Consider the following 27,039-nt stretch of genomic DNA (forward strand, 5'->3'; position numbering starts at 1 on the left):
ATTTTGAGAGCATCTGTTCGGTATTAATAGCATTCACTTTTTATCCATGCATGTTGATCAAAGCTTTCAATTTTTAAAATTTTTTTTCTTTCTTCCTTTCCTCCTTTTTTGCTTCATATTCTCTATAGTTCTAGCAGCAGTGAAAATTGGATGACTTGAGAAATGTTTTTGTCCTCAAGAGATGCTTTTTATGAGGAAAATTCTCCTTCCTTCCTGCCCCCAAATTTTTTCAGTCATGGGGATAAAATCCCAGCCCTCCAACTTGCTAAGTCAGCACTTCATCCTGAGCCATATCCCAGTCCTATAAGGAAATCCTCAATTTGCTTCAGTAATGTTATATTTAAGAAGACTTTCTCTATTATAAAAAGACGGTGTCATCTAGAAGTTAAGTCTAAAAGAAACTGAAGTCTTTGTCCTTTCCTTAAAGTTAGTGAAAATAAGAGATAAAGCAAGTGTCTTTGTGAGACTAAGACATGCAATTTCTGATGTTACATGCTTAAAATTAAAAAAAGACCTGCAATTTTATTTGGCTCAAAATAATATTTTCAGATATAATTTGAATCATCCTCTGTTGTTACTTGATTTTTTAAAATTAGCATTGTAAGATTCCTTTTATAAAACCTAAAATTTAAAATTCTGTGTTACAAATGAAAGCATCAAAAATTTTTTTCTGTAGACTACATTATGTTACTTTCATGTGAATGACAAGGCAATACGCTTTTTTTTTTTTTTTTTTTGCTTCTTTATAGTTTGTAACTACAATATGTCACATTGTTCATCTGTTTAATTTTTTTAAATTAAATTATACTAGAGAGCAGGACGTTTCATTCCTGTGCAGACATCTTTTTATTATTATTAACTATTGTAGTTCATAATCACTGAAGCTTGCATACAAATATTTGGGACTCTCCAATACATGGTAAGTCTTTAGTGTATATCTATTTATTTGACTTTGTGAGCAGTTAGGATACTTTGGGAATTTAGTTTTGTCACTAGGTGACAGAACCGTAAGTAAGGGAAATGCAAAGATAGACAGAATGTTGGTTCCAGAGATGTTAGGCAAGAGAAGCTGCTGATGGAGTCTGTGAGCAGCATGGATTGGAGCACTCGAGAGTGACTTGTGGTGGGCAGTTTGGCCATCTAGACTATCCTCGAAAAACTTGGAGAAGAAAGAAGTTACAGGCCCTCCAAGGAAGGGCACTGTGGCTGTTACCTTCCCGGGACTGCGTGGAAAATCACTGTTACAGGTGTGCTGGTGACACTTTGATTTTTGTCTGACATTTGTGTGGAAAGAACATGAATGTTGCTTGGATAGTCCTTATCTATTCTTCAGGGTATGTGCGTGCGTGTGTGTGTGTGTGTGTGTGTGTGTGTGTGTGTGTGTTTGTGTAGAAGGTATTTCAATTTTTTAATGTTTGGTTTGTTTGTGAGGAAATATGATAATGTCTACATGTCATAATTCATAAAATAGATTCCCTGAGTTAAATTAGTTAATCAGAAAAGAACTATCAAAAGTTGTAATTTGAAGTATCTAACATTCCCTTTTAGGGTTGGTAGGCCTGAAACCCTAAGGAGTTGTCAGTGTGCTAGGATCTGTGAAGTTCCTTAATTGGTATTCTTACGGGTATTTTTTAAAGAAATAACCTCTTGCAATTTAAAATGTTGTGAAAGAAATTTTATTCTATGACTTGAGCTTTATTTGGTACATTTGTTTTCTTAGATGTTTTTATATCATGTCTATTAGCTTTAGAAATAGTATTTTATGATTTATTTTAGACTTCCTGTTGTTAAGATAGTTTTTCATATTTTAACATTTTTGAAATTGTAATATGTTTTGGAGTTAGTTGCAACTTCTTTTTTTTTACATTTGTTAAACTGTTATTAAATCAACTTCTTATCTCATAATTGATAGTGTCTCAGAATCAAGTAAATATTGTGTGTTAAATTACTGTAATGTGCTAAAGAAGACATCTATTGTTGTTTTGGGATTTTGCTCCATTAGCTCAAATTCTGGCTCTTGTTTCTCATTGCATGGGTTCACTTTAACCTCTGATGTGAAACTCCTCAGTTTGGTGACTTTCGGCAGTATATCATCTCTGCAATTTTGGTAATAGTACCCTGCAAATATTTTGTCTTCAGCGAAACAGAGCCCCACTTGTTACGGTTTTGCTTTCCTCCTTAGCTAGGAACTTTGCTAAGGCTATTTTCTTTGGAATTTATATTTCTAGCATTATTGTGGAGTATCATGTACTGCATGCAGCTTTAAAAGGCTCTGTCGGATGGGCTTGTGAGATCTTACCTGCCCTGAGCTTACAGTTAGCTTTCTTTTCTAAGAGCCAGGGATTTCTGTGGACTTGGATAGAGCTGTATTTTCAAACTCAATAGAATGATCTTTTTTAAAGCAAAAATGGATTTGTTTCTAATGTAAGTATGTTGGTGATCTTGACAATAGTTTACTTGCCTTTATTTACTAGTTTCCATATTTATTTTCAGATTATTAAGATCTTCATGGATATCTGGTAGTTACAGTAAAACTTTAATAGTTCAAGTGAATGTTGTTGGCTAGTGATGATCACAGTGAACTTTCAGTTTTTCTATAATGATTTATTTGTCTTTATTTTTCATTTTATGTGTATTGTTTTTTGCCTGCATGTATGTCTGTATGAGGGTATTCAATCCCCTGGAGCTGGAGTTACTGTTTTAGTTGGCATGTGGGTGCTGAGAATTGAACACAGGTCCTCTGGAAGAAGAAACAGTGCTGTTACCCACTGAGCCATCTCTCCACTCCCAAACTTTCAACTTATTTTTAAAAATTTTCCTTTATTGTTACTACTTTCAGCTTTTAATGCATATAGTTTATCTTTTTTCTTTATTATTTCTATGTAGTACAAAGTTCAAAGGTTATTTTTTTCTAATTTACCCTTTACCCTAGCATGCTTTTTGTTGTATTTTGTTTTTTGTTAATTACTTGTACGATCATGGATGATGATATAGTAGCTAAGGTTACACAATAGTTAATGGTGTAGTAAACAGGTTTTGGAGTGTTTTACGTGAACGTTGTACTTCAAATGCCACCAAGTTATTGCATTATTAGTATTACATTAAGTTTATGGCATAGAAAATTTAAATATTGGCTTTTTCTCTTGAGTAGATGTTTAAACTATATATAAAATGTTTGTAGAACTACATTTAATTTTGGATTTTGGACTCAAGTAGAATTTTGAGCATGTGTGTAGTTGGATTGGTTCGTATAGTAAAATTTCATGAATAGCACAGAGTAATTTCTGCTGAATTACTGACATCCTTTGATTTATTCTGTTCCCTACAAGAATGTTTTCTCTCGTTTTGGGATACTAGATTTTATATAGATATGTAACATTATATATATATATATGTATATTTATATATGGCATAAATATAGAAGTGATTGGGAAAAATAAGTGGGAATGATGGGAGGAGGGAGAGAGGGGAAGGGTGAGTTGTGGAGATAGTGTATATGATACACTTATATGAACATGTCTTCATGAAGCTGGTTGCCTGTACAACCCCTTGCTGAAGACACTGTACACCTAGGACACAAGACTGACTCAGATGACTCACGCTAAATCTGAGCTGAAAGTCTCTGACATCTACCCTCTGTAGAACAGAAAATAACCTTGCAAAGTGCCAAGTGATGGAAACAATTAAATAGTTCAACCCAGTTGCAATGCCTATTAACCATAAAATTACCAGCATGGCAAGATATGCATAAAAGTGTATGAATGGCATGCATATGCCAGTGAAAACCAACTAATTGGGCATAAAGCCCACTCAACAGGAGAGAAATTATGCCCAGTACTGGAAATCTAGTGAGCTTCCCAGGGCTAGTGAGGTCACCGAGATGAGAGAAGAATGTACTATTGCCACATAGCACATTTCCTTACTACATTCTAAATATTATCCTTACAAGCACAGATGAGGAAAACTACCATCCCTTACCAAAGAAGCTTACCGTCCTTAAAGCTACTTACCAAAGAAGCCTCTCTTTCCAGAACAAATAGATAAACAAACAAACAAACAAAAAGCTGTTACAGGTATACATTCATTGTACTTACGTAGACTTACACAAATTAGGTCTACTTTTAGGTAATTATAAAAGAATGCTCTTTCTTGAGGCCTTCTCGAGCAACCTTGGTGTAATGTTCTCTCAACCTTACTTTTCTACCTGCAGTGACTTGCCTCACTTCGCCCTAGTTTGTTTCTCCTTGCCATTTTTCCATTTCCTAGTTCATTTCACCTGTAACCCATACTTTCCCTCTTAAAGCCTCTGCCCATCCCCATAGCCTGTGGACCATGCACATTTATGGGCAGATATCTGTGGAGTAAGGTATTGAATCCTTTGGGGCAATTGCTAAAGGAGGGCTGTAGTTGATCTGTGAGTCAGAAACACTTTTAACTTCCGTGTTTTTTTTTTTTTTTTTTTTTTTTGAGGATTCTCCATACAAGCTTCCAGAGTGGCTGCAGCAATTGTCATCCCCTCCAACAGTGAATGACAGGCCCTCTGTCTTCACATCATTGTCAGTGTTTCCCCCAATCAGAATAGCCACGATCATCTAAACAGCAATTGTATTTTTCCCAAAACAGTAATAAGACAGAATTGCTGTTTTTGCGTGCTTGTTTGCTGTTAGTTCACTATACTTTTTCATTGGTGCAACTGAAATGTGCTGCAGGTGGCAAGCATTGGGGAGGGGGCATGTAGGAGAGATGAGAATTCAGTCTTGTGCCATCAGGGAAACAACTTTGCCTGTCTGCTGCTGTACTGACGCGTCCGCTCAGGACTCCGCCTGATAGAAGGGCTCTCTATTCATTAGCTCGTCTGTAGCCACCGCCACAGGTCGTTTTGTAGCGGTGGGTGTCAGCTCTACTAAAAGATGCTTCACTTTCTTCCTGGCACCTGTTTCTAGGTCTTCTCATTTATGTGATTATAAAGTTATTTCCTTTCCTTTCCCGATGCCAAAGAGAGAAAAATAATTACCAGTTAATGGTTTGTCCATTTAAAAATAAACTAGAATACTGAGTTTATGAAATGAAGCTTTTTGCCTTTAGTTATCTCCTGAAGGAAACTACATAGGATTCATAAAGCATGTGAATTTAGTATTTGCAGACTGTTTGCTAGAGAAAAGCAAGATTTGTAAACCAGAACACTTGATCTCATATTGATATGATGCAGTTGATAATGAGTTTAATGTTACTAATTCAACCAACGACTGCTTTTTCTTTTTGTAAAAATAAGGTTCTACGAATGATTAGTTGAAGTGTTCTTTTGTTGCTGAAGAAAATACACAAGCTCAGCAGAATTTCAGAAATATGGGATCTGCTCTTGAGGTGTACCCTGCCTGTGGCTCCAGGAGGGTCTCTGTGTCTCTGTCAGTATACCCAAATGTAAATAGACAGCACATGGAGGGACCAGGCCCCTCCAGGATCTTCAGATCATCAGCATTTAGAAAGCACTGAGTTATACTGAAATCTGTACGGTATGTCTGTGTTTGTGAATTAGTTTCCAGCAGAGATGTGCATGAATTTAATAATTGTTTTTAAATTTGATATATTCATTGGTGTTCAAGAATACCTAGTTTGCAGCACATAAACTAATATGGTGAGTCTTGACATTCTTTTGTTAATTTTTTTTTTTTTCTCTTTGGCAGTGTATATTTAGAACAAAGCTTAAGTTTGGTCATTTTTTTTGTTGTTGTTTTGTTTTGTTTTGTTTTTGGCTAAAGTTCAATAGGCCCATTAGCACTATGAAATTCGTTTTACTGTATTTATTTAGGAAAGAATATTTGTAATATCAATGATAAGTATTAACATGAGGCCATAAAAATTGTATCGTATATATTCTTTAGAGAAGAGGCAACAGAATAAATCCGTGAGACACTATGAGATAATAGTTGCGGTGATCACTGTAACCCTCAGTTAGAGTAGTTGTGATCACTGTAACCCCCAGTTAGAGTAGTTGTGATCATTGTAACCTTCAGTTACAGTAGTTGTGATCACTGTAACCCTCAGTTAGAGTAGTTGTGATCACTGTAACCCTCAGAGTAGTTGTGAACCCTGTAACCCTCAGTTAGAGTAGTTGTGATCACTGTAACCCTCAGAGTAGTTGTGAACCCTGTAACCCTCAGTTAGAGTAGTTGTGATCACTGTAACCCTCAGAGTAGTTGTGATCACTGTAACCCTCAGTTAGAGTAGTTGTGTTCACTGGTAACCCTCAGAGTAGTTGTGATCCCTGTAACCCTCAGTTAGAGTAGTTGTGATCACTGTAACCCTCAGTTAGAGTAGTTGTGATCACTGTAACCCTCAGTTAGAGTAGTTGTGATCACTGTAACCCTCAGTTAGAGTAGTTGTGATCACTGTAACCCTCAGTTAGAGTAGTTGTGATCACTGTAACCATCAATTAGAGTAGTTGTGATCACTGTAACCCTCAGTTAGAGTAGTTGTGAACCCTGTAACCCTCAGTTAGAGTGGTTGTGGTCACTGTAATCCTCAGAGTGGTTGTGGTGAACATTTTTAACCTTCTGTTGGTTTGGGTGAGGCTGAGGCAGGACAGTCAAGTGCAGGATCAGTGTGGACCAAGTGACTCTCCTGAGCTACCTTAGTGATGCCAGTCCTTTGTCACAGAAGCTGGAGGCTGGGATGGAGCTCAGCAGTAGATTTGTCTCCAGTATCGCCCAGAACAAACAAAGCAAGCCATGACTCACAGTGTATTCACGTACTCACATATGTATTCGGGGTAGCATTTTCAAATCAAGGAAAGAAAATTTTAATAGCTTCTAACGATCAGAATTTGGAAAAAAAAATTCACCTGCCAGCATCCCACTCAGTGATTCCTTTCGTTTTCTGTTTTTAGGTGTATGATGGCTTTCAGGCGTTAGAAAATTAAGTATTTCTTCAGAATGCCAAGATTTTAAAATCATCTCTTCTCTGTAGTGACATTTCTGATAAAATAGGATATATTTGATACATTGACTACAGCAAGTTTGAGAATGGGTTTTCTTCTGAAGACAGTCTGCAAACAACCTTTCTACCATCAGGATTATATAATACTGGCTTAATTTTAAGTCATTTCTGCATGTTTTTGTTAAAAGCAAATTAGAAAATTTTAACTGAAACTAATGTATTAATACAAATAAATTTTTTATTGTATTTTATCTGTTTTGACTTGAAAAGCTAAAGGAAATTTTTCTATGAATTTTTGTCTGTAGAGAATGAAAAGAATTTAGTTTTATGGGAGCAATCATAAACAGTACATTAGGTTTTCTCTAATAACATGTCCATTAAAAACTTCATTATGGTGTAGTCTATGATCTTTATAGCACGAGAAAAAAGAACATTGTTCAGTATGAGATTTCATGCCCTTTTTACCTGTTGTGGGCTCTGTTGTGTCAAAAGTACAGTACATTGGCTTCTGGACTAGCTGGCAGCCGTGAGCAGCCAGTACCAGTGTGCAAGCACCTCATGTAAGTGAAAGTGCTCCCCGAAGCCAGTCGGTGTGGCACAGTCCTAGATGAGGTCTTCATGGGTGCTGACCATAAAAAGTTCATCAAAGTAATGAGGCGAGGAGAGAGCTTGGTGCTCATGGGCAGAGCTCAGCACCAAGGAGTGTGAACTGGCTCCAGCTGTGACAATAAAACAGCAGGTGGCTGCTGTCATTAGGGGTGGCAGATGAGGCAGGGGACTCACATGCAGCCCACAAAACTCTCATTTGTTAGCCATCGCCACTGTACCATGCAAAATAGCTTCCATCTCAGTCAATTTTACTTTGCAAAATATTATACATAGCCATAGAATATTAGAGCTCTGAGCACACAGGTCTGCTTCCCTCCCATTCTCCTCCTCCACTGTCCTCTCTCTGTTTCTTCTCTTCTGTCCATTTGCTCACTGCACCCTACATTCTTTCCTTCACCATTTGTACCAAAAAGCCCTGTTCATCCACCCATGTGGAGGCTGTCTGTATTAACTCAGTAAAGATCTTCCAATTAAAGAAAGAAAGTTGGTGTCATTTTTGTCCATTGGCAATGATTGTTATTTCAGGCTGTATACCTAATTGAGACCCCTACTTTTAGATCCGTTCATCCTTGTCCTTCACCTTGGAGAGTTTAGAACCACAGTGAAAGAAGGAGAAGCAGCACAGTGGCATCGTCATGTGTTTTACACAGTGATTGCTTGACCAGCTTGCTTACAGGCTCCAGGAGGCAGTACCGCCCGCATTTCTGCTTAGGGGTGAAGCCTCACATTGTTTTAATATATGGCTTTATGACTTTTAGTATATCTTATGATTGAAAGCATAAAAGGAGAACTCTGAATAACAGGTAGCATTATTTTTAATATATTAAGGAGAGGGAAGTAAAGAAGGCTGATATGAACTGGGGTAAAATGTCTAAACACAGCCATAGAAATTGGATGGTATGAGAATCCTTCCCGTTCTCTTCCTCTCTTTAAAGGGACATCAGGAGCTGAGTTAACTGAGTACAGTACTGTTAAAACAAACCATTCTGTGTTCACTGACAGAAACACTGCAGAGGGTCCGACCTGCAACAAGCATTGGTTCATTATTTTCCAAAATGTCCATCACTGTGTCTGTAGCTATTAGCTAGAATACATTAAATATTAAGTATTAAATTTAAATTATATGCATATATAGGCATATACTAGTTTGCACACATTCATCCCTTTTCTGTATGTCATACATTTAGACAGTGACTCCTTTGCTTCTTTAGTGTCCTCGGATTGGCTGATTGCATCTGGTTTCTCTTACATTGTTGTCTGTGATATAGCTATCTCCCCGCCCCCCCCCGCCCCCAAGTATATTCTTACTTCTGGATCAGAAGCTTTTCCAGCCTTGGTATCAGCTTTCCTTGCCCAGGAGTGCTAGATCCTTCTAATTGAATACTCTGCGTGTAAATCTTTCTTTCTGTGGGTGCATTCACTACCTTAGAGTTTCCTCCCAAGTGAACTCTGGTTCTTACAGAATTGTTTGCTAACATATTTTCCATTATTTCTTTAAAAGGAAACTTTAGATCTTATTCACAATCTCCCCACTGTTTCCTCTGTTCTTCACAAGCTGTGACAGCTGTCAAGCTTTATTCTTTATCCCATCAGTGTTAGTCTTGGTGTGCACACATGTTCCTAAACTGAGTTTCCCTTTCTCACAGTCACCTTCTCTTGCTGAATCCTTCTTATCGTTGAATTTACATTTGCTTCGAGAGTAGCCCAAATTCTTGTCTTAACACACTTCATACTTATCAGTTAATTTTTTTTGTGATACACAGTATGCAGAATCTGAAATGAATACCTAAATGAGTGATAAGGTAGGTTCTGTCTCTGTTGAGTATGTGTCATGTATGCTTCAGTATGATCCATTTGAAAATAGATCTGCTTTCCTTCTCTAGATTTATTTATTCTGAACATTGAATACCAGTAAGATAATATAGCATGTGCCACTTCATATTTGACTCCATTTATTTGGTATGATCTTTATATATACTATATATACATGTATATACTTCGTATATACTATATGCGGCCTCTACACTACTTATGGCTGGCCAATGCCGCAATGTAAGGCTGTAGCACAGTTTATCCGTTCAGCATTTTGCAGACCTCTGGATTCCTACGGCTTTTCAGCACCATGGCTTACTCTCCCGTAAACTGTGTAAATAATGTTTGAGTGCCAGCTTCTCAAAGCCTGTGGATTTTTATCTGAAAATGGGATCACTGGTTCCTGTAGTAACAGTGTTTAAGTTTGCAGTAGCCACTAACGGCTTTCCACAATGGCCGTACCATTTTTCCCCCTCTCTGCTAGTATACCCCACTTGACATGACCTTTTATAGGTTATAGCTGATTTAGTAGGTTTGGATGGGGTGTCCCTCAGTGAAGTTCTGAGTAATTTTTCCTGAACACTAATGTTGAATTTGCTCATTGTCTGTTTTTATAGTTTTTATAGAATATAATTAGTCACACCCTTTACCAAATTTTAATTTGAGTTGTATTTTTCTTGGTTAGTTTTTGAGGTTCTGCATTAACTTGTACATGCACTAGGTATTTATTTATAATATATTTATTATATATTTGTTTCTAAGTATTTGGTAGTCGGGATTTTATGTTTTTTAAATTATTTTCCCCTCCAGTTGACCATTTGCTCTTTTGGTTTGTGCAAATTGTAGATTGCCAGTATACATAGTACTTTTCAGAGTTCTTATGGTTGTAAACTTAGTCTTAGTCCTTGTTCACTCACATGCTTTAGTCCCCTTGTTCTTCCTCTCCCCTCTTCCGCAATAATAATCTTGAATTTGTACTTTCTTGATCTCTTTTCTTGTAAGCAACTTAGAGTTTGTTTGTTTTTTCTTTTTCTCTGAAATTTCATTTTAGTGATCTGCTTTTTACCTTATTCTTTTCCTACCTTTTGTGCTTTGTTTCTTTTTCTAGTCATTTAAGATGGTAATGTTAGGTTTTCTTTTTAAGTATAGATGCTAACACATGAGAATTTCTCTCCAACTCTCAGTTTCTTTCATGGTGGTGGTGAGTTTAGCCAGGGCCTGCCATGCGATGCAGGGCTCCTGTCTTCTCTACCTGGGCCCTCTTTATGTGAGTTTTGTTGTTTTCTTTTTTATATTTCTATTTATCTTAGTGTATTCTAAGCTGCCCTTTATTTTCTTCTTCGGTCCCTTGCTTATTTATGATAACCTTCTTTAATTGATGTATACTCACTAAGTTCTTTTTCGGTATTCATTGTGTGTGCACACGCTTACTCCATTTATTATGCCTTTAGGGCTGAGTGCTCAAGGGATCCCTTGGAATGGGAATAACAGGCAGTTCTTGTAGGTTCCTGCCCTGGGTGCTGGAAACCAAGTTCCAGTTCTATCCTGTAAGAAGAGAGTCAAGCATTGTAATCTGCACAGCCATCTCCAGATCCTAATCTTGCAAGTTTATGAGGTTATCGCATAGGCTTCTGTGTTTGGACTCTCTGGCTCGCTTCCATCACTGGCTCCTGGACAGTCTTGGCCTGTACGCTGTGCACTGGGTGGACCTTGTTTCCACTTGCTGACTGGGCCTGTCTCAATTGTATGGGGTATTTTGTTTGACTCTCTTAAAGTTTAATGTTTGAATTTCTGCTTCTTCATTCAATTCTGCCTGTTTTTGCTTTGTTTTTCAGGTGTACATATACTTTTAATTGTTGTTTTCCATTCTGTCTCTATGTACTTATCATTAAAAAAAATCCCCTTTACTTTTTTAAGTAACTGTCTTTGTCTTAGTAATCTGTTTTCTATAGTTATTGTACATCTATTGTTTGAATCATTGGAATGCTGTGTTTAATGTCTCTTACATTAAGCATGTGGATAGAAAGAGTGTTTGTATCTTACTATTGCTGTGATAAAAATCATCACCAAAAAAGTGACCTCATGAGGAAGGGCTTATTTCAGCTTACAGTTCCAAATCATAGTCCTTCACTGAAGAAAGTCAAGTCGGAAACTCGGAGCTAGGAGCTGACACACAGGCTATGTTGTAGGAATCCTTACTGGCTTGCTCCTTATGGCTTGTTTAGCCTGCTTTCTTACTGCAGGTCCACCAGCCCAGAGGTGGTACTGCCCATGGTGAGCTGGGCCCTCCCCGAGAAAGCAATGTATCCTGGGTGTGCCCACAGAAGGTATGTGGTAAGGGCACTTTCTCAATTGAAGACTCAAGTCTTCATGCTTAAAATAGACACTTTCATAGTGAGTAAGTCATTTCCCAGCTTTTGGAATGTTTTTATTTTAAAATACACTTTTAGCTCTCTGCATTTTGATTGGAGTATACAAGCCCATTCATTTCTTTAGACTTGACTATTGGCATGTTGGATCCATGCTGTCTATACTTGCCTTTTTGTACTTGTTTTTCTGTATAGCTATATGCCTCTTTTGTTTCTGTTTCACCACAGAATACTTTATTTTGTACCTTATGTTGGCATTTTCTTATTTATCTTTGCAATTCGATTTGCAGTTTCATGTATATATCTATAGAAATGTATGATTATGTAATATATAATTATATATAATTTATATATGCATGTAAATTTTATGTATTTAAATTTTCTTAATTTTTACCCTGGGGATGACAGTAAACATTGTAACTTATGTTATTACAGTTTGTTGAATACAAAATTAATTTCAACTGTGCAGAGCTTTGCTCCTGTGTAGCTTCATTCTCCCCTCCCTTCCTCTATTTTATTACTATAATCTGGACTTTTTTATACATTTTATGTCCTGTTGTAATTGTTGCTCTAAGTTGATATCTTTCAACCCAGCAAGAAATAAAAGAGGTAGAAATAAAAGGTAATTTTGTGTTTCTTCATCATTCACCGAGGTAATCACCATTAAGTGTCTTCCTTTTCTTCATGTGGAGGTAAATTTCTGCCTGCTTCCTTTCCGTTTCAGTATGAATGATATCTTTACCATTTCTTGTAGGGCTGATTTGTCATTAATTCGTTGAGTTTTATTCACCTGGCTGTCTTCATATCTCCTTGAGTTTGCACTTATGCGTCCTTGTGTATATGGAAATGTTCATTCACTCCTGTGTGTGTGAGCTTAGTATTTGGAACATCACGTCCTCCTGTCTTGAATAGTTAGGAGGCTCAGTCACCTGCTAATCTTGATGAGCTTGCCGACTTAATTTAATGTAAGGATAGCATTTCTGTTGCTGTTTTCACAGTTTCTTTCCTGTGTTTGCCATTGCTAGGAAGTTTGGTTTTGTTGGCTGTCTTGGTGGACCTTTTCCTTGTTTCCTAAGTTTCACGAATATTGCAAATGATGTTTTATGTGAATGTTATATTTTTCCTAGTAGCCTCTTGTATGGTTACAGTTACATTAGAACTCTCATTTGATCTTGCCAATGTTCGTTTATATGTACTCGGTCCTATTCTGTTCTTCTTTTGATTCTTTTTTTTTTTTTTTTCCAGTCTGGAGCAAAAACCTTTATGCACACTGATTTTCTTTTCCTTCCTGCCTGCCTTCCTTATTTGCTTCTTTTCTGTGTGGTAGTTCATTCTTTCCCTTGATCTTGGTACTTTCTCACTTGGTTATTCAGCTTTTCAGTGACAGTGACCTTGTGTTTTTTTTTTTTTTTTTTTTTTGTGACATATTTAAAATCCTTTTGCCAATGTTCTCTATTTGTTGGTTTATTGTTCTAATAGTTTCCTTTTGTTATTCTTTTCTTTGAATATATGTGTTGCACTAATTGAGTTGGTGATTTTCTTGTAGTAGTTCCTTTTGTAGGTTTCTACAGGAATAGCTTGTGTATGAATATTTTTAACAGTTTTGGTTTTCTCTGATGATCCAAGTTATATTTTAACCAGAACTGTTTGATAGCTCCTGTTTTCGTGTGACAAGTCAGTGTTTCTTCTTTCTACTCTCTCCTGTTCCTTTTTAGATATTCCAAAGAATACCAGTCTAGATTTCATTAGAATTTATCCAGTGCTGTTCACCATGTTCCTGTGACTTCATAGGTCTTGTTTTCCTTGTTGGTGAAGGCTGGAAGTCTTCTGTTCATAATAGAATATATAGCTTCCTGTTTCTTACTGAATCCAAGACTTCTGAATGTATTTTAGATATATTTTATCGCATACATGATTTCCAAGGTTTTCTTTCTGATTTTGTATTCAGAAGAGAATTTTGACGTGCTGGTATAATGAGATATATAAATTTAGTTTTTAATTAACTTTTTAAAAATAAAATGTCCAGTGGCAGTCCTTTCATACATTTTGTGTGTTGTCTATATGTTTTCTTTCCGTCTGTCATTTTTCCTTTCAACCCTGAATTTTTTGTTTCTGTATGTATGTGTTTTCATGTATGTGAACATGTGTGATGCTTCTCTGTCTATCTGTGCATTCGCAGACTTCACAAGAGAATGTCAGGTCTCCAATTGCACTCTGCCTTGTGGCCTTGAGACAGTCTTAATGGTCCTGGAGCAGGGTGCCAGTTAGCAAGACCCAGTGAGCTCTGTCTCTGTCCCTTCCAACACTCTGTACCATTCCCTCATACCCCGAGTCTTGCCTTTGCAGCTGTGGGCTCTGAGCCCGGATCTTCACGGTGCCGTTCCCAGTCACTTGCCCACCGTGCTGCCCCTGCAGCCCCATTTGTGGTGAACTCCTCCACTTGTCAGTGCCAGGGGAAAGCTGCTGCTCCTTGTGGGGTTTTTTCCTCGGTCTCTAGAAATCTGTTGCCGTTCTTATCTTAGGTTTTCTGAAACTAACTTTTTTCCTCTACTTTTTGGATTTTCTCTTTTTTGTTTATTATGTTTGTGCTTACACTGCAAGTTGTTGAGTTTTTGACTTCCTGGTATTTTTTGTTAACATTTGGGAGATTATTTGCTTATCATTTCTTCAAAATATTCCCATTTCAACCTCCCCTCTTTGTATTTTCCAACTTACACTACTTGGAAGTGGACAGTGTACAGTTTTGCTGAGGAATCCTTTTAGAAGAAATTTTCCATGAACTATTTTAGGCGAGCGCCGGTTCATGACTGGAGGTTTGAGGCCTGCTGCTCCTGTTATGCTCCAGTGTGTCCCAATCTTTAGTAGGCTGCCAAGGAGCTAGGCTGTTCACCCCTCCACATTGCCATTGGATCCTGCTTTATCCTTGAGTTACACAGATTGCTAGGGAAGAAATTTGAAGACAAATTATATATGAAAGTGGAAACCTGTTTTTTAGTTGTTGTTGGATTTATTGATTAGTGTTTTATTCCTTGACATAAACACCATTGTATGTTTTAGCACCTGCAGATTTAATCAATAAAATGATACCAGAATTACATGCTTCAGTGGGAAGGCAGCTTTAATTTATTAAGAGCAATTGTTTATTGAGAGTTACTTCATTTTTTGAAATACTTCGTTTTTCTTCATTTGTTAACTGCTTATAGGTATTTTCTTCCTGCCATTTCTCTATTTAATTCCAAGATACTTGACTTTTTTTTTTTGTTTGTTTGTTTGTTTGTTTCCTTTAAGTCTCTTTATGTAGGCCAGGCTGCTCTCCCACTTCCAGTTCTTCTGTGTTAGCCTCCTTCATTGATGGCATTGCAGACATAATCCCGCAGACCCAGCTCAGCACTTGAGAGTTCAGGTTACAGAACTATGTATCTGTTACTGTTGTGGCTTTATCTCTAATGATCTGTGTTAAATAGTTATTATCCTATGTGAGAGATACATTGTTTTCTCAGCAAAATTTTAATTTTCATCTCTATCCATTTGTTCATGATAAGTCTTTGCATAAGGTTTGCATAGATCTTTGCATAAGGTTTTCTGTTGTAAGAACCCTGATGGCCATTCAAAAATATAAATAAAGACACCCAGACATTTTAATACTTCAAAGCTTAGGCCTTAGCTGGGCAGACTCTCAACTAGCTCTTCTAAGTTAACCTGACTACCTATCCCTATCTAGCCATGTGGCTCCAGCTATACCTTCCAGACCCATAATCACACCTGTCTCTTCTCCTCTCTCCCAGGCATGGGAGATTCAGCTGACAAGATGTGAGGAGGACAGATTCATGGTACCTGAGCTCAGGTAACCAGCCACATGGCAGAATGTAAATTAGTATAAATGGGTAGTTTTAAGTTATGATCTGGTCAGAGAAGAGCTTAGCTCCCCTCACCCAAGTATTTGTAAATAATTATCTTGAGTCTTACTAATCATTATTTCAATTGGGGCCCAGAAGAAAATCCCACTGCCAGTTTTCATATACTAGAAAACTGAAGTTGAAATTTCCAGACACCATTTAGCCAGTTCAGAGGGGGGTAGGGGGAGGAGGAAGGGAATGAAGGGAGATGGGGAGGGAAGAGGGAGAAGAGGCGAACACATGTACACATGCTCTCCCATATTCTGTCTGTCTTGGTTCTAGGGTCCTCATGATCTAAACTATCTTTATGTGGTTGCTCTTCTGGGGTCTTGCTAATACTTTATGTTTAATCTTCATCATAAACCCAAAACTATTGCCCTCGTGTAATGGGCAGGGTGTAGCTCAGCCTCCCCTGATTTCAGGGCTTTATTTAAATACTTTCCTATGAACTGCTCTCCCATTAGGACAATCTCAGCAAGATTTTATATATATATATATATATATATATATATATATATATATACACACACACACACACACTCTCATGTACCGTATTAATAACTGTATTCTTTGAAAGTCATGTCTGTAGTCCTTGGGCGCCACCCCACCTACCACTTCTTTGCAGAATCATTAGTTTCTTAATACAATATGCCATAGATTTTATTCTTGAATAAAATATGTTGTCAGACTTAAGTGAACTGGTAATTCACAAAACACCCTATAAATGTTATTCTATCTCTCTCTCTTTAAACAGAAATACAAACAAAACCCATAGCAGCCATAATATGGATTGCTTTCAGTTTAGTTCATGATGTAGTTGGTATTTGAAAGCCTGAAATACTTTGGTAATAGTGAGGTGCAGTAGTATTTATAGTGTTGAGATTGATAATAATTACATTTTTATGTGATTGCTCCTCAGCTTTAAGTGGAATTAAGTATCAAAACCCAATTACCTTCTTGTGAATGCTTCTTCCTCCTTTGTTTTGGTAGTGTACTGTGTTTGTTGCGGATCTTTGTATTACACTATCTTACACTTTGAATGTTGTGTCTAACATTCGCATCTACAAAAGCATGGTCCACTCTTTTGTACAGAAAGTATTTTACTTTTTCAGAAGTATGAAATATATTGGTTTTTTTTTTTTTGTTATTTCATGAGCTTTACAGTAAATAAAACAAGATTTACATTCATGGACTAGCATAGTTATCCAGAAAAAAAGTAATTACATTTTCAATATATAAAATAATTTTTTTTACCAAGTAAAACTGTGTAATTTTGATTGCCTTTTGAGGCATGGTCTCATATATCCCACGCCAGTCATGTTGTCATGTGGAACTCAGATGCCTTTGAATATCTGACCTTCCTTTCCCGCCCATATGCCCAGATGTCTGGTGGATAGCACTGTACTTGGTTTGTGAGATGCTCTGTTTCAAACCCAAACCTTTGTGCATCCTAGGCAAGTCTGTACTCCTCTAAATGACCTACACCCTACCTTCTATACCATTGTGAGCTTGTATTTCAGATGCGGCGGGTAAGGGGGGGATGGGAAAATTACAACCCAGAATGAGAGAGAGAATGGAGCCCGAAAAAGAGAAGTCACTCTGACTTCTTAGAATGCCACAAACACGTTGGAAATGGGAAAGTACTATTCATGCCCTGTAACCTTTTTACAGAGTTTTTGTACAGCCGTAACCCTGCCAGCAGTGCGGTCCACTGAGAGTAAGAAAAGAGGTGCGAATGACACCTTCACAGATAAGGTCGCTAGCATGCATTCATCTATTTCAGGACGAACAGACCAAGGAATGAACAGTCTCGCAATCACTGAAAGAAGCAAAGACTATTTTATTTGTGGGGGTTAAGAAAGTATACTGTTATTTGAATAGAAAAGCATAAACATGGAAATGTTTTCTCTGTGCTAGTTGTTTCTCATCAACTTGATAGAACATTGGCTCTAGTTATCTGGGGAGAGACTCTGTCTGAGAATTTTCTCCAGCACGATGGGTGGCCAGCAGGCAAGTGTGTGGGGCATTTCCCTGACTAATACTTTATGTGGATTGTGACTGTGCCGGGAGGGATGCCACCTCAGGTCGGTGGTCCTAGGCTGTACCAGAGGGGAGGCTGAGCACGCTGTGTCAAGCAGGCCAGTGAGTAGCACCCTTCTTGGTCTCTTCTTCCGCTCCTGCCTCATCATTCTGGCTGTCGGTTCCTGTGCTATTATTATATATAAGTGTTATTACAAATGGAAGTTACTATATAAAATTAGTACAAAATGCTATTCAATTAACGTTTTCAGGTTGTTTATATCTATTTAATTAAAAAGATATATTCAGCAAAATAGGGAAAATAATTCCTGTACTTACAGGTAATATTTTCCTTCAGAATAAAACAGCATTATGTTAAATATATTTTTGAATATTTTGAATTAATATGATAAAATTAATTATGATGAATATTTTTAAGGACCATTATTTTATGTTTTTTTATATTTTTATTTTTTAGCCATATGGAGTTTATTATAAAAGTAAAATGGATTGTTTCACGTTATATGTTGCAATGATGAAAATTAAGTCACTCAGCTTGCACTAATTTTTTACACACAGTTTGGTGATTTTTATTGAGCAATGCTATTGGTCAGGGGAAATCTCTCAGATTCTAAGTTGCCATGAGAATTATTAGTGTATCCTTAGCTCTGATTGTTCCATATTGGTTAGTGCTGGCTTTAGATTACGTTCCCATTTTCTCTGTCAATGCTTTTTCCAGCCTGTCCTTTTTGTTCATTTGTGGTACTTCCCTTCCACACTGGAAATGTGCATGCCATGTAGAGGGTCATTGTGGTTGTGTTTACCTTTCTTGTCTTTAAATCTAGAATCATTATGTGTTAATTTTTCCCTTGCTTTCCTTCAGCAGTTACTCTTGTAATAGTTTTTAGTATTCACTTTGTTTTAGGTATTATGCTAAACAACATTTATTTAAAATAAGTTTAATTATCTGCACACTGTAAATTAAGAAGAGCCTTATTATGACCATAAAAACTTGTTTAGTGTTCTTATCTTGTACTATATGTCTAACTGGAGCCATACAACTAACCAGCTAACTAAGTAACCAGCCAACCTGCTAACCAACTAACCAGGGCAGAGGAGCTTGCTGAGACTTAAGCATCAACCAAAGACTATGCATGAACTGGACTGGGCCCCTAAAAGATATAGTGGACGGACAGCTTAGGCTTAAAGTGGGTCTTCTAGTAAGGGAAGTGGGGCCTGAATTGGACAAGGACTCACTTACCAGCTTTTAGATCACTTTCTCCTGGTGGGACTGTCTTGCCAGGCCACAGGGGAAGAGGACAGGCTCAGTCCTGAAGCCGCTTGGTCAGCTGGGGTGCATGGGAAAGGGATCTTTCTTTTTCTGAGGAAAAGGGGAGAGAGGAAGGAGAGAGGGTGGGACTGGAAGGAAAAGGTGGGAAGGGGTACAAGGATGCAAAGTGAATAAAATAAGTAAATAAATAAGGAAAACTTGTTCAGGCTCACCTGTGTGGCAAATAGAGCTGGAGTCTTATCTCTTACCACAGAGCTTTTAACTGTAGTACTCTAGTACCCTTAAATGTATCCATCCAGTCCTATAAGTTTCCCGTTTTCACATTTTTGAGGGTCTTTACTGCAATTTTGCTGAGGTATATAGAAAGTTTGTGATCCCCAAATTTTTATGATAATGTCTAATCTCCAGATCAGTAGTGCAAGAGCCTGAGCCCATGGAATTTACTGTAGCCTTAGAGCACCCACAGGAAGGACAGTTACCCCTTATTGTGTAAAGGTACAGGAAAGGGCCCACTCGTGAGGAACTTCCACCAAGCATATAGCTTTCTAGTTCCTTGACTTTGGGGTTTTGCAGCTTCCCACACTGTATGTAGCATAGTTACATGATCCCATCATAAGATGCCATCTCTGAGTAATGTCCTGTGAGTCTGTTGATATATTCGTACTTGCTAGGACCACAATACTGGGTGTAAGTTTACGAAATAGATTTCTTCTTTGCCTGCACTCGCAGTGTTTACCAGCACATGTGTGAGAGTAAGGCCCAGGTTTTACTCTTCACACATGTGTTATGGCATGCAGGCAGACATGGTGCTGGAGAGGTAGGTGAGAGTTCTACATCTGGATCCACAGGCAGTAGAAAGTGAGCTGGCTGGAGCTTCTGAGACCTCAAATCCTGCCTCCACAGTGAAACCCTTCACTCATCAAGGCCATACCCATTCCACTCCATCAAGGCCACTCCTCCTAATAGTGTCACCACTCTCTATGGGCCAAACCTTCAAAGACATGACAGTCTACGGGGCCATTCTATATTCACACCACCACAGGGCCAGAGGGTGAGCAGAATTGCGTGTGTGCATTGTTCTTTAGGAGAGTGATTTTTACACAAGAATGTTGCCTGAGGCGGTCTGTTGGTGGAATTCTGAGGCACTCTCATGTGTGAAGTGCATTTTATCTCAGCTTTTGTTCATACCGCTTATGGCCAAGTTGAATGGAGGCATTTTGGACTTAGAATTCTTTACCTGAGCACCCATCTTTCTCATTGAAACCAAATCATCCACTAGAATTTGTTGAGGACCATAGATTCAGTGCTGTCATCCTGACTCTCATGACACTAGAATGTATAGGACTTTCTCCTTTATCACTGCCCTCCTATCAAGTTCTTCATTTTCTGGAGGTCATTAGGGACTGGAGAATGCACATAACAACTACAGCTTTACCCTGTGCTAAATGACAGAGCCAGGTTTAGACATCTGTTCTTCCACTGGTCTTCCTTGGGCTGCCATGTTGCCCTTAGAGCTGACACTGCTGTAGTCAGTAAAATGGATTGAGATCATGCTAACCACAGGTAGGTTTACAAGTTTTTATAGGTGTAGGCACTTTCTTAAATTAAGCTTACCTTAGCTTAAATTAAACTTACTACCTTAGCTTTGTCAGGTAGTCTTGCAGCCTGTTGTCTTTTTGGTGACCTTTTTCTTTAGTAAAGATTTAAAATGTCAATAATTTCACTGTTGGATCACCCACCTTTTTTGAGTCAGCTGTGTGGGAACTATGGACACATGGGTGCTGATGACAGTGGGGTGTCATCAGTGGCATGAGTGTCATGTTGCTGTCTTTGAATACAAGAGCACATGATCCATAACCTGTCTCTTTGTCAAGTGTGACTTGCAGTAACTTCTCCCCAGAAATATCTTTACCCTTTAGAAGGCCTTGCTTTCATTTGTATTTGAGATCTATGCAAAACTGAGTCCAATTACTAATTGGAAAATTACTAATAGGAAAAATTTCTAGAGAATTGAAAATGAAGATCACACAGAGATAGAAGAACAGAAGTGAAGGCAGCCAGCCCTCGGTAGGGCTGATGCAGTGCAGTCCCTCTTTGGCAGAGAGTAGGAGGCCCCAGGCTTAGAACTGGCTTTCTGCACCTGCCTTACTCATGGGAGTGAATTAGAGAGGTAAGCAAGGCACAGCTGAATTTTTGTTGTTTCTCATATCTCTGTGCTTATGATGCTGTATTTACTTTGATTAAGCACTTTGCCACCCATGACGGTGTCATGGAGAGAATGTTACACTGTTAAAACTGAAAGAGGTGATGGAAGTGATGTTTTCATTACTTATAGTGTAGAAGTGAACATTAAAAGAAGAATCAGTTTTTCAAAACTAGACTGTAGATGTTAGCCCTGTATTGTACTTTCGACACCCATAGATAGTTAAGTAATGCAATTTCAGGCACTTTTGTTAATCCCAAAGATGCCAGGAGAAAGACCGCCAAATCAAATCATCGTGGCCAAATTAATTAAAGCAAACATTTTTATTTATGTACATAGGCTGCCAGCCCCTAAGGTGGGATTCAGGGGTTCAATATTGTATGTGAGAAAGAGGGCTTTGGAGCTCAGGGGTAAGAGGTTTCCAAAATAGGGAATTTGGTGGGCAAGGTAGGTGGGATTGTAGAAGCAGAACATAAACATGGTAAGTTAGTCAAACCAACCTCGTGAATCAAAGACATGATTTTAGGGTAGTCATAACAAGATAGTCAAGCTCCCATTTGTAACCAGTTCTCCTCTCCGTAGCCATCTTTGCCTGTGTCATTTCAAGAGACAGTAACATCACACACACACACACACACACACACACACACACACACACACACACATTCTTCTGGCGGAGGAGGCACAGAGAGAGAGAGACAGACAAAGAGTCCATTCCTGTTACAATGTTAGCTAGAACTTTTATTGGTTTATGTGTGCAACAGAGCTGCCTAGATCTATTCTGTGCCCAATGATGACATCCAGGACATGAATGGACATGAATGTCCAGACTGAAAGGGTCCTTGAGTGGTTGTTGGTGTCAGTGAAGGAGGAAGGCTTGGTGTTGAGTCGCTTTCCCCATTTCTTTCTTGTGGTAGGAGAGGAAACTCGCAGGAGAACCTGATGTTGCTTTCTGGGGTTTTGTTTTGTACAGAACTCACCCAGATCTGCCACGTACTAAGTCTTGGTTCACCTGCTGGCTAAGAGTCTGCGTGTTTCTTAGCAAGGAATTTCACTGGGAGCTTCTTTGCAAGGATATATTTGTTTCTGGTTGTATCTGTGAATTGTGTAAACGTGCTGTCAGCGGTGTGTTAATGCAGTGGGAGAAGATGGGCTGCATTCACATATCTCTACCAGCTTACTTCTTCTCCTTGGTCAGCCGGGTGTGTTTCACTTACACGTGTATTTTACACATGATTATATCAAAACTAGTACACTACTCAAATTTTAAAGAGCCAAGTATAAAGAATTTGCATTTAAAGTAAACTGGATGAATAAATGTTTTTCAGTTGAGCATAAGCTCATGTTCTAGTCTGCACACATTTTCCATGTTTCCCAATGTTACCTAATAGTGACAAATTGCCTCTTTAGTTCTGAACAATAGAAATGCTTTGCAGGCTTAGACTGTGTGGCTAAGACTTTCCTCCCTGATGTGGTTGTTCTCCTATGCACCGGAACGTTTTTGGTTGATTTTTTTTTTTTTAACCCTAGCATTCTAATTAATAAATGGTTCTCTATTAAAATCTGCTCTCTGGTTTCTGAGTTCAAATCTCTTAAATTGTACTTGGTCATATAAATAAGCTGTGCTTTGCAACTTTGGGTTTTTAACCTTTGCTCTTTGCTATTAGCTTTATGTTTTTTTAATTATTGGAGAATGGAGGACAGTAGGAAAGTTATGACTTAACTGGACTGTTATTATTACTGTATTCTTTCTTTGGGAAATGAAAACTGTTATTTATTCTTTCTAAATCAGGCAGAAACAAACACAGAACATCTTCTGCTGTTGTTTTTGACTCAGCTCTTAGTATGAGCGCAGTTTGATTCTTTAAATGGGATTATTATCCTTCTGTTATGATTGATGATGTGAACAGTTCTGCACAGTTGTAAAGCAGCTACTGTCGTAGTTGTTACTGCCCCCTATGTAAAACAGAATGTATGCTGTTTTTACTGTATGCGAATTGATTCGAATAACGAATTAAAATTACTTTCTCCACATTTTCCTAACATTGTATGAAAATAAATAGATGATATTTTCAAAGTGAAGATTTTGTGATTTAGAGTTTTTTTAATTCTTTTTTCCTTTTGCTATAAATGCAATTCTCCTCTGAGAGGCTGCAGTACTCCCTATTCTTCCCATTGCCCATTTGTGCAAACATGTCCAGACGAATGCAGTGTTTAATGTTATGAGTCTTATAACATGCCAATTTGATTTGTAGCCTTTCATATCATAGAATGCTAATTAAAATCATATTTTTGCATGTGTCATGCCTTTCATGTACATATGCAAATAGATTCTGTTGCCTTTCAGCTATTAGTAATTAACTTTATGAAGGACAGCTGTAATACATAATTAACAAAAATGTTTGCAAGCCCTATGCACTCAAAGTTGCAACAGTAAATTTTTTCCCCACTTTTCAAATTAGCCACTTTGTCTGATGTTTCAGAATGAACTCTGGTGCCTGAGAGTCTTATAATCGATGCTGTTATGTGGCAGGACAGTATTTGTGCTGTATATGCATTCAGTCCTTTCTGTACATGTACTTATAAGCTGGTTTGTTTGTTTGTCTCACTTATGTTGATATCTTCTTGGCATAAAAGCATATTTGTGGATGTATGTGCATGGTATAGATACAGTAAGCATTTATATCTTTTAAAAATCTCTTTTGCAACCATTACCATGTTTTCCAGGATTTTCTTTTATAATCTCTTAAATACTTAATAAAATGCCATTTTCTCCAGCCCATTTTCTGAGTGGAGTGTTTGAGATTTGCGAGGGTGAAATGTACATTCTACCATGGTACATTTTTTCCTTTCTCGACAACTGACAATGGAGACAGTGACTAAAGAACCACAGTAATGATGTTGATCTTCTGGACACTTTAGTATTCACAAACCAGAAAGAGTCCACCAGTTTACATGTAGTTATGTTTTTGCTTCCAAGTAGGATAGTGCCTTTAATGAAGAGAAGGCACTGTCCAAAAACTGTTCCAACGAGTATGTCCATGTTGTAGTGTACACCTGTACCAGAAAACACTCTTAAACGCTCCCCCAAAATTCCAGCCAAGTGTCAAGATTTAATTCTATAATTAATTTTCATTTATTTTTTTAGGGTTGCTTTTGTAATGAAGAAACACTTAAATACTCACCTACTAGGCAAGCATGGCGTTGGCACCCCAAAAGAAAGGTAATTTTCATTTTTCTGTATTTTGTATTTAGTAAGTACAGTTACTTTATCCATTTTTGGTTTTGTTTAATGAAGTAAGTTTGTGTCAGTGGCTCATCTTGAATTTGTAGCTTCCTGCTTCAACACCATTTATTATGTCAACTTTTCAGAAAACAACAATGGCATATGGTAGTTTTAAAAACAAAGTCTGGAAACACTATAAAAGTATATTGATATAAACAAAACTATAGAATTAAATCCTATAAACATCTCAGTACATGCTAAAACAAGTGTTTAAAACTAAACATTGGGGAAAACCACTAAAGTTGTTCCTTTGTAGTTTTACTATGAAGTTGGAAAATAACGTTTTTGAGTTCTTACTATAGACTTTAAACATTGGTGCTCTTAAAACAAAAATATGTGTCATTCTCCAAATAATACTGCATTTGCCATGACATGAAGGGTTAGCCACAGTTATTGTGTTGCCAGCTGCCTGGTGTGCTTTCCTGGTGTATATTCTCACCAGCTTGAACATGGAGGCTTCATGACTTTAGCGGAGACCCAGCAGTGTCCGCTACCAGGTGAGCATGGCTGCTTCTGTCAACCTCTAAGCTTTGAAAACATTCTCTCTTCGCACTCTTAGAAACACTCTCAGCTGCCAGAACTGGAGGCTAGGTTTTTAGCGACCTAGAAACTTCCAAGAAAATATTCTAGATTTCTACTGTGTGTGTGTCAGTTATACCATTTCAGCAACTCCAAAGTCATCTACCAAAGGGTACAAACGCTACAACCATTTTAGCAATATCTAAAATAGTTAATGGCATTTTCAAAAATCAAAATGCTCTCATGTTTTGTCTATCAGGAATTTAACTTGATTATTTTTTCTGAGGTGTTAGTTTTCTAACATTGGAGCATGGTTAGAGACTATTGTTCTGTTCAAATACCGACATATTGCGTCTGAACCTCATTTTCTTATAACTTTTCTTTGTAAGGTTGTACTTATTTCTGGTCAAAATATACCCCCTTTAACAAGTGAGTCATAGACATATTATTCTTGAAATGTGGAAAATTGTGTACTTTGAAAGAATAATTTGGGATGTGTCCAAGGCACATTTTATACTTATTTTAAAAATTAGAAAAGCTCGTTTTTATTATTATATTCCTTTTGCTTTCACATGAGTTATCTCAATTATTCTGTAATCTTCTTAAGCAGTACTTTATAATGCTAATTTTATAGTTCTAATTAAAATAGGAATCAACAAAAACTAAAAGTATATCACGTGTGTAATTAATTTAATTAATTTGCACACAGACATTACCTATATATTCATTTGTTTGTTTGTTTAGCCAGCACTTTCAATGAGAAGATACCTTGTGTATAATATACCATGACTTCAAAAGTCATAGAGATACTGGTTGACTTTGCAATTTTCTTTTTCTGTGTTTCATAGGTACTTTCTGGTCCTTTAACTGTATAGTGTAAAGGAAGCCAAAGAGAATGACTTTCACAGGCTCACATGTTTGACTAGTTGGTCCCCAGCTGGTGGAACTGTTTGGGAAGGGTTAGGCTTGGGGCCTTGTTGGAGGATATATGCAATGTTGAGGCTTCAGAAGCAGCCTGTATTCCAGTTCTCTCTCTGCTGTCTACTTACTCATATGTATGTGACCCCATTCATATCAGGTAACAGAGAATAAAAGAGATTCAGAAAGAGGCCCAGGGATCAATTTATTCTTTAAGATGCTAAAATTCTCCTAGTAGGCCCTTCCTCTTAAAGGTCCCATCATCTCTCAGTGTTGCCATAGATTGGTGACCAAGATTTAAACAGATCACCAGCTATGGAACATTCCAGATCATTCTGTGACATAAAGATCACCTTTTTCATTTCTTTTTAAAAATTCTTTCGTTCAGATGTATGTGTGATGCCATCTTTTTTTTTTTTTTTCTGGCATTATTTTGTTGAACGATGAATCAAAATTTTTTGACTTAGTTATAAGTATGTATTTTTCAATTCTTCACCAGTGAATTGGAGGAGACCAGGATTTACAAATGTAATCTAGTACCAGCCTCCTCCTTTGTGTGTGTGTGTGTGTTGTTTTAAGCATCATGGATACAGTATGTTTGTTGTACCTTCAGTTTTGGAACAATGTCTTTAAGTTAAAGATTTTTCTCTCCTACTTAAAACATTTTTGCAAGCTTGCTATATTTTAATTTTTCCAGGACAGTATAATCAGTTTATTTTTCATGTTTGGAATTTGATTCTACTCTCTAATGTGTTACATATTACAGAAAAATATAATAGAAGTTAGCTAAATAGGCTATGGCAATTAAATTAATATTGCATTTTGTTTGTAAGTATTTAGGCCATGTACTTTGACTGACATATACAAAAATGACAATTTATTAAAAACAAAGTCACATGCTTGCACTATAAAGTTTATTGTACCAATAAATTTTTTCAGCATGGCTATCATTTGAACCAAAATTACTAAATTTTGCATTTGTTTTGAGATCTCATTAATACTTGAAATGATGATAGCTTTTTTAAGAATTCAATTTTTGAACCTAAGTTTGAATCAATTCACCTTACAGTTATATAACACAATACTCATGAATTTTTTTTTACACTTAAATACAAGGAACTCAATATTGCCATATTTAGTTTATATTTTTAAATTAACTCCAATTAATTTGCATGTCCATT

At 37.3% G+C, this 27,039-nt stretch overlaps 1 protein-coding gene across 4 annotated transcripts in view; it reads left to right on the plus strand.

Moving 5' to 3' along the window:
- The window catches only part of Znf407 (zinc finger protein 407), a 380,263-nt gene that overhangs the window by 123,864 nt on the left and 229,360 nt on the right, over positions 1 to 27,039 (plus strand). For 3 of the 4 annotated variants that reach the window (XR_009589730.1, XM_021648769.2, XM_060376980.1), the window contains exon 4: positions 24,284 to 24,358. The exons of the other annotated variant lie outside the window; for it this stretch is intronic. Coding sequence is in view for 2 of the 3 variants with exons in the window: in XM_021648769.2 (XP_021504444.1) it covers positions 24,284 to 24,358 (75 nt within the window). In the remaining variant the exon portion in view is untranslated. The remainder of the gene's footprint in view (positions 1 to 24,283; positions 24,359 to 27,039) is intronic. 4 annotated transcript variants of the gene reach the window in all.

The sequence above is a fragment of the Meriones unguiculatus genome, chromosome 2 (genome assembly GCF_030254825.1).
Source record: "Meriones unguiculatus strain TT.TT164.6M chromosome 2, Bangor_MerUng_6.1, whole genome shotgun sequence".
Lineage (NCBI taxonomy): Eukaryota > Metazoa > Chordata > Mammalia > Rodentia > Muridae > Meriones > Meriones unguiculatus.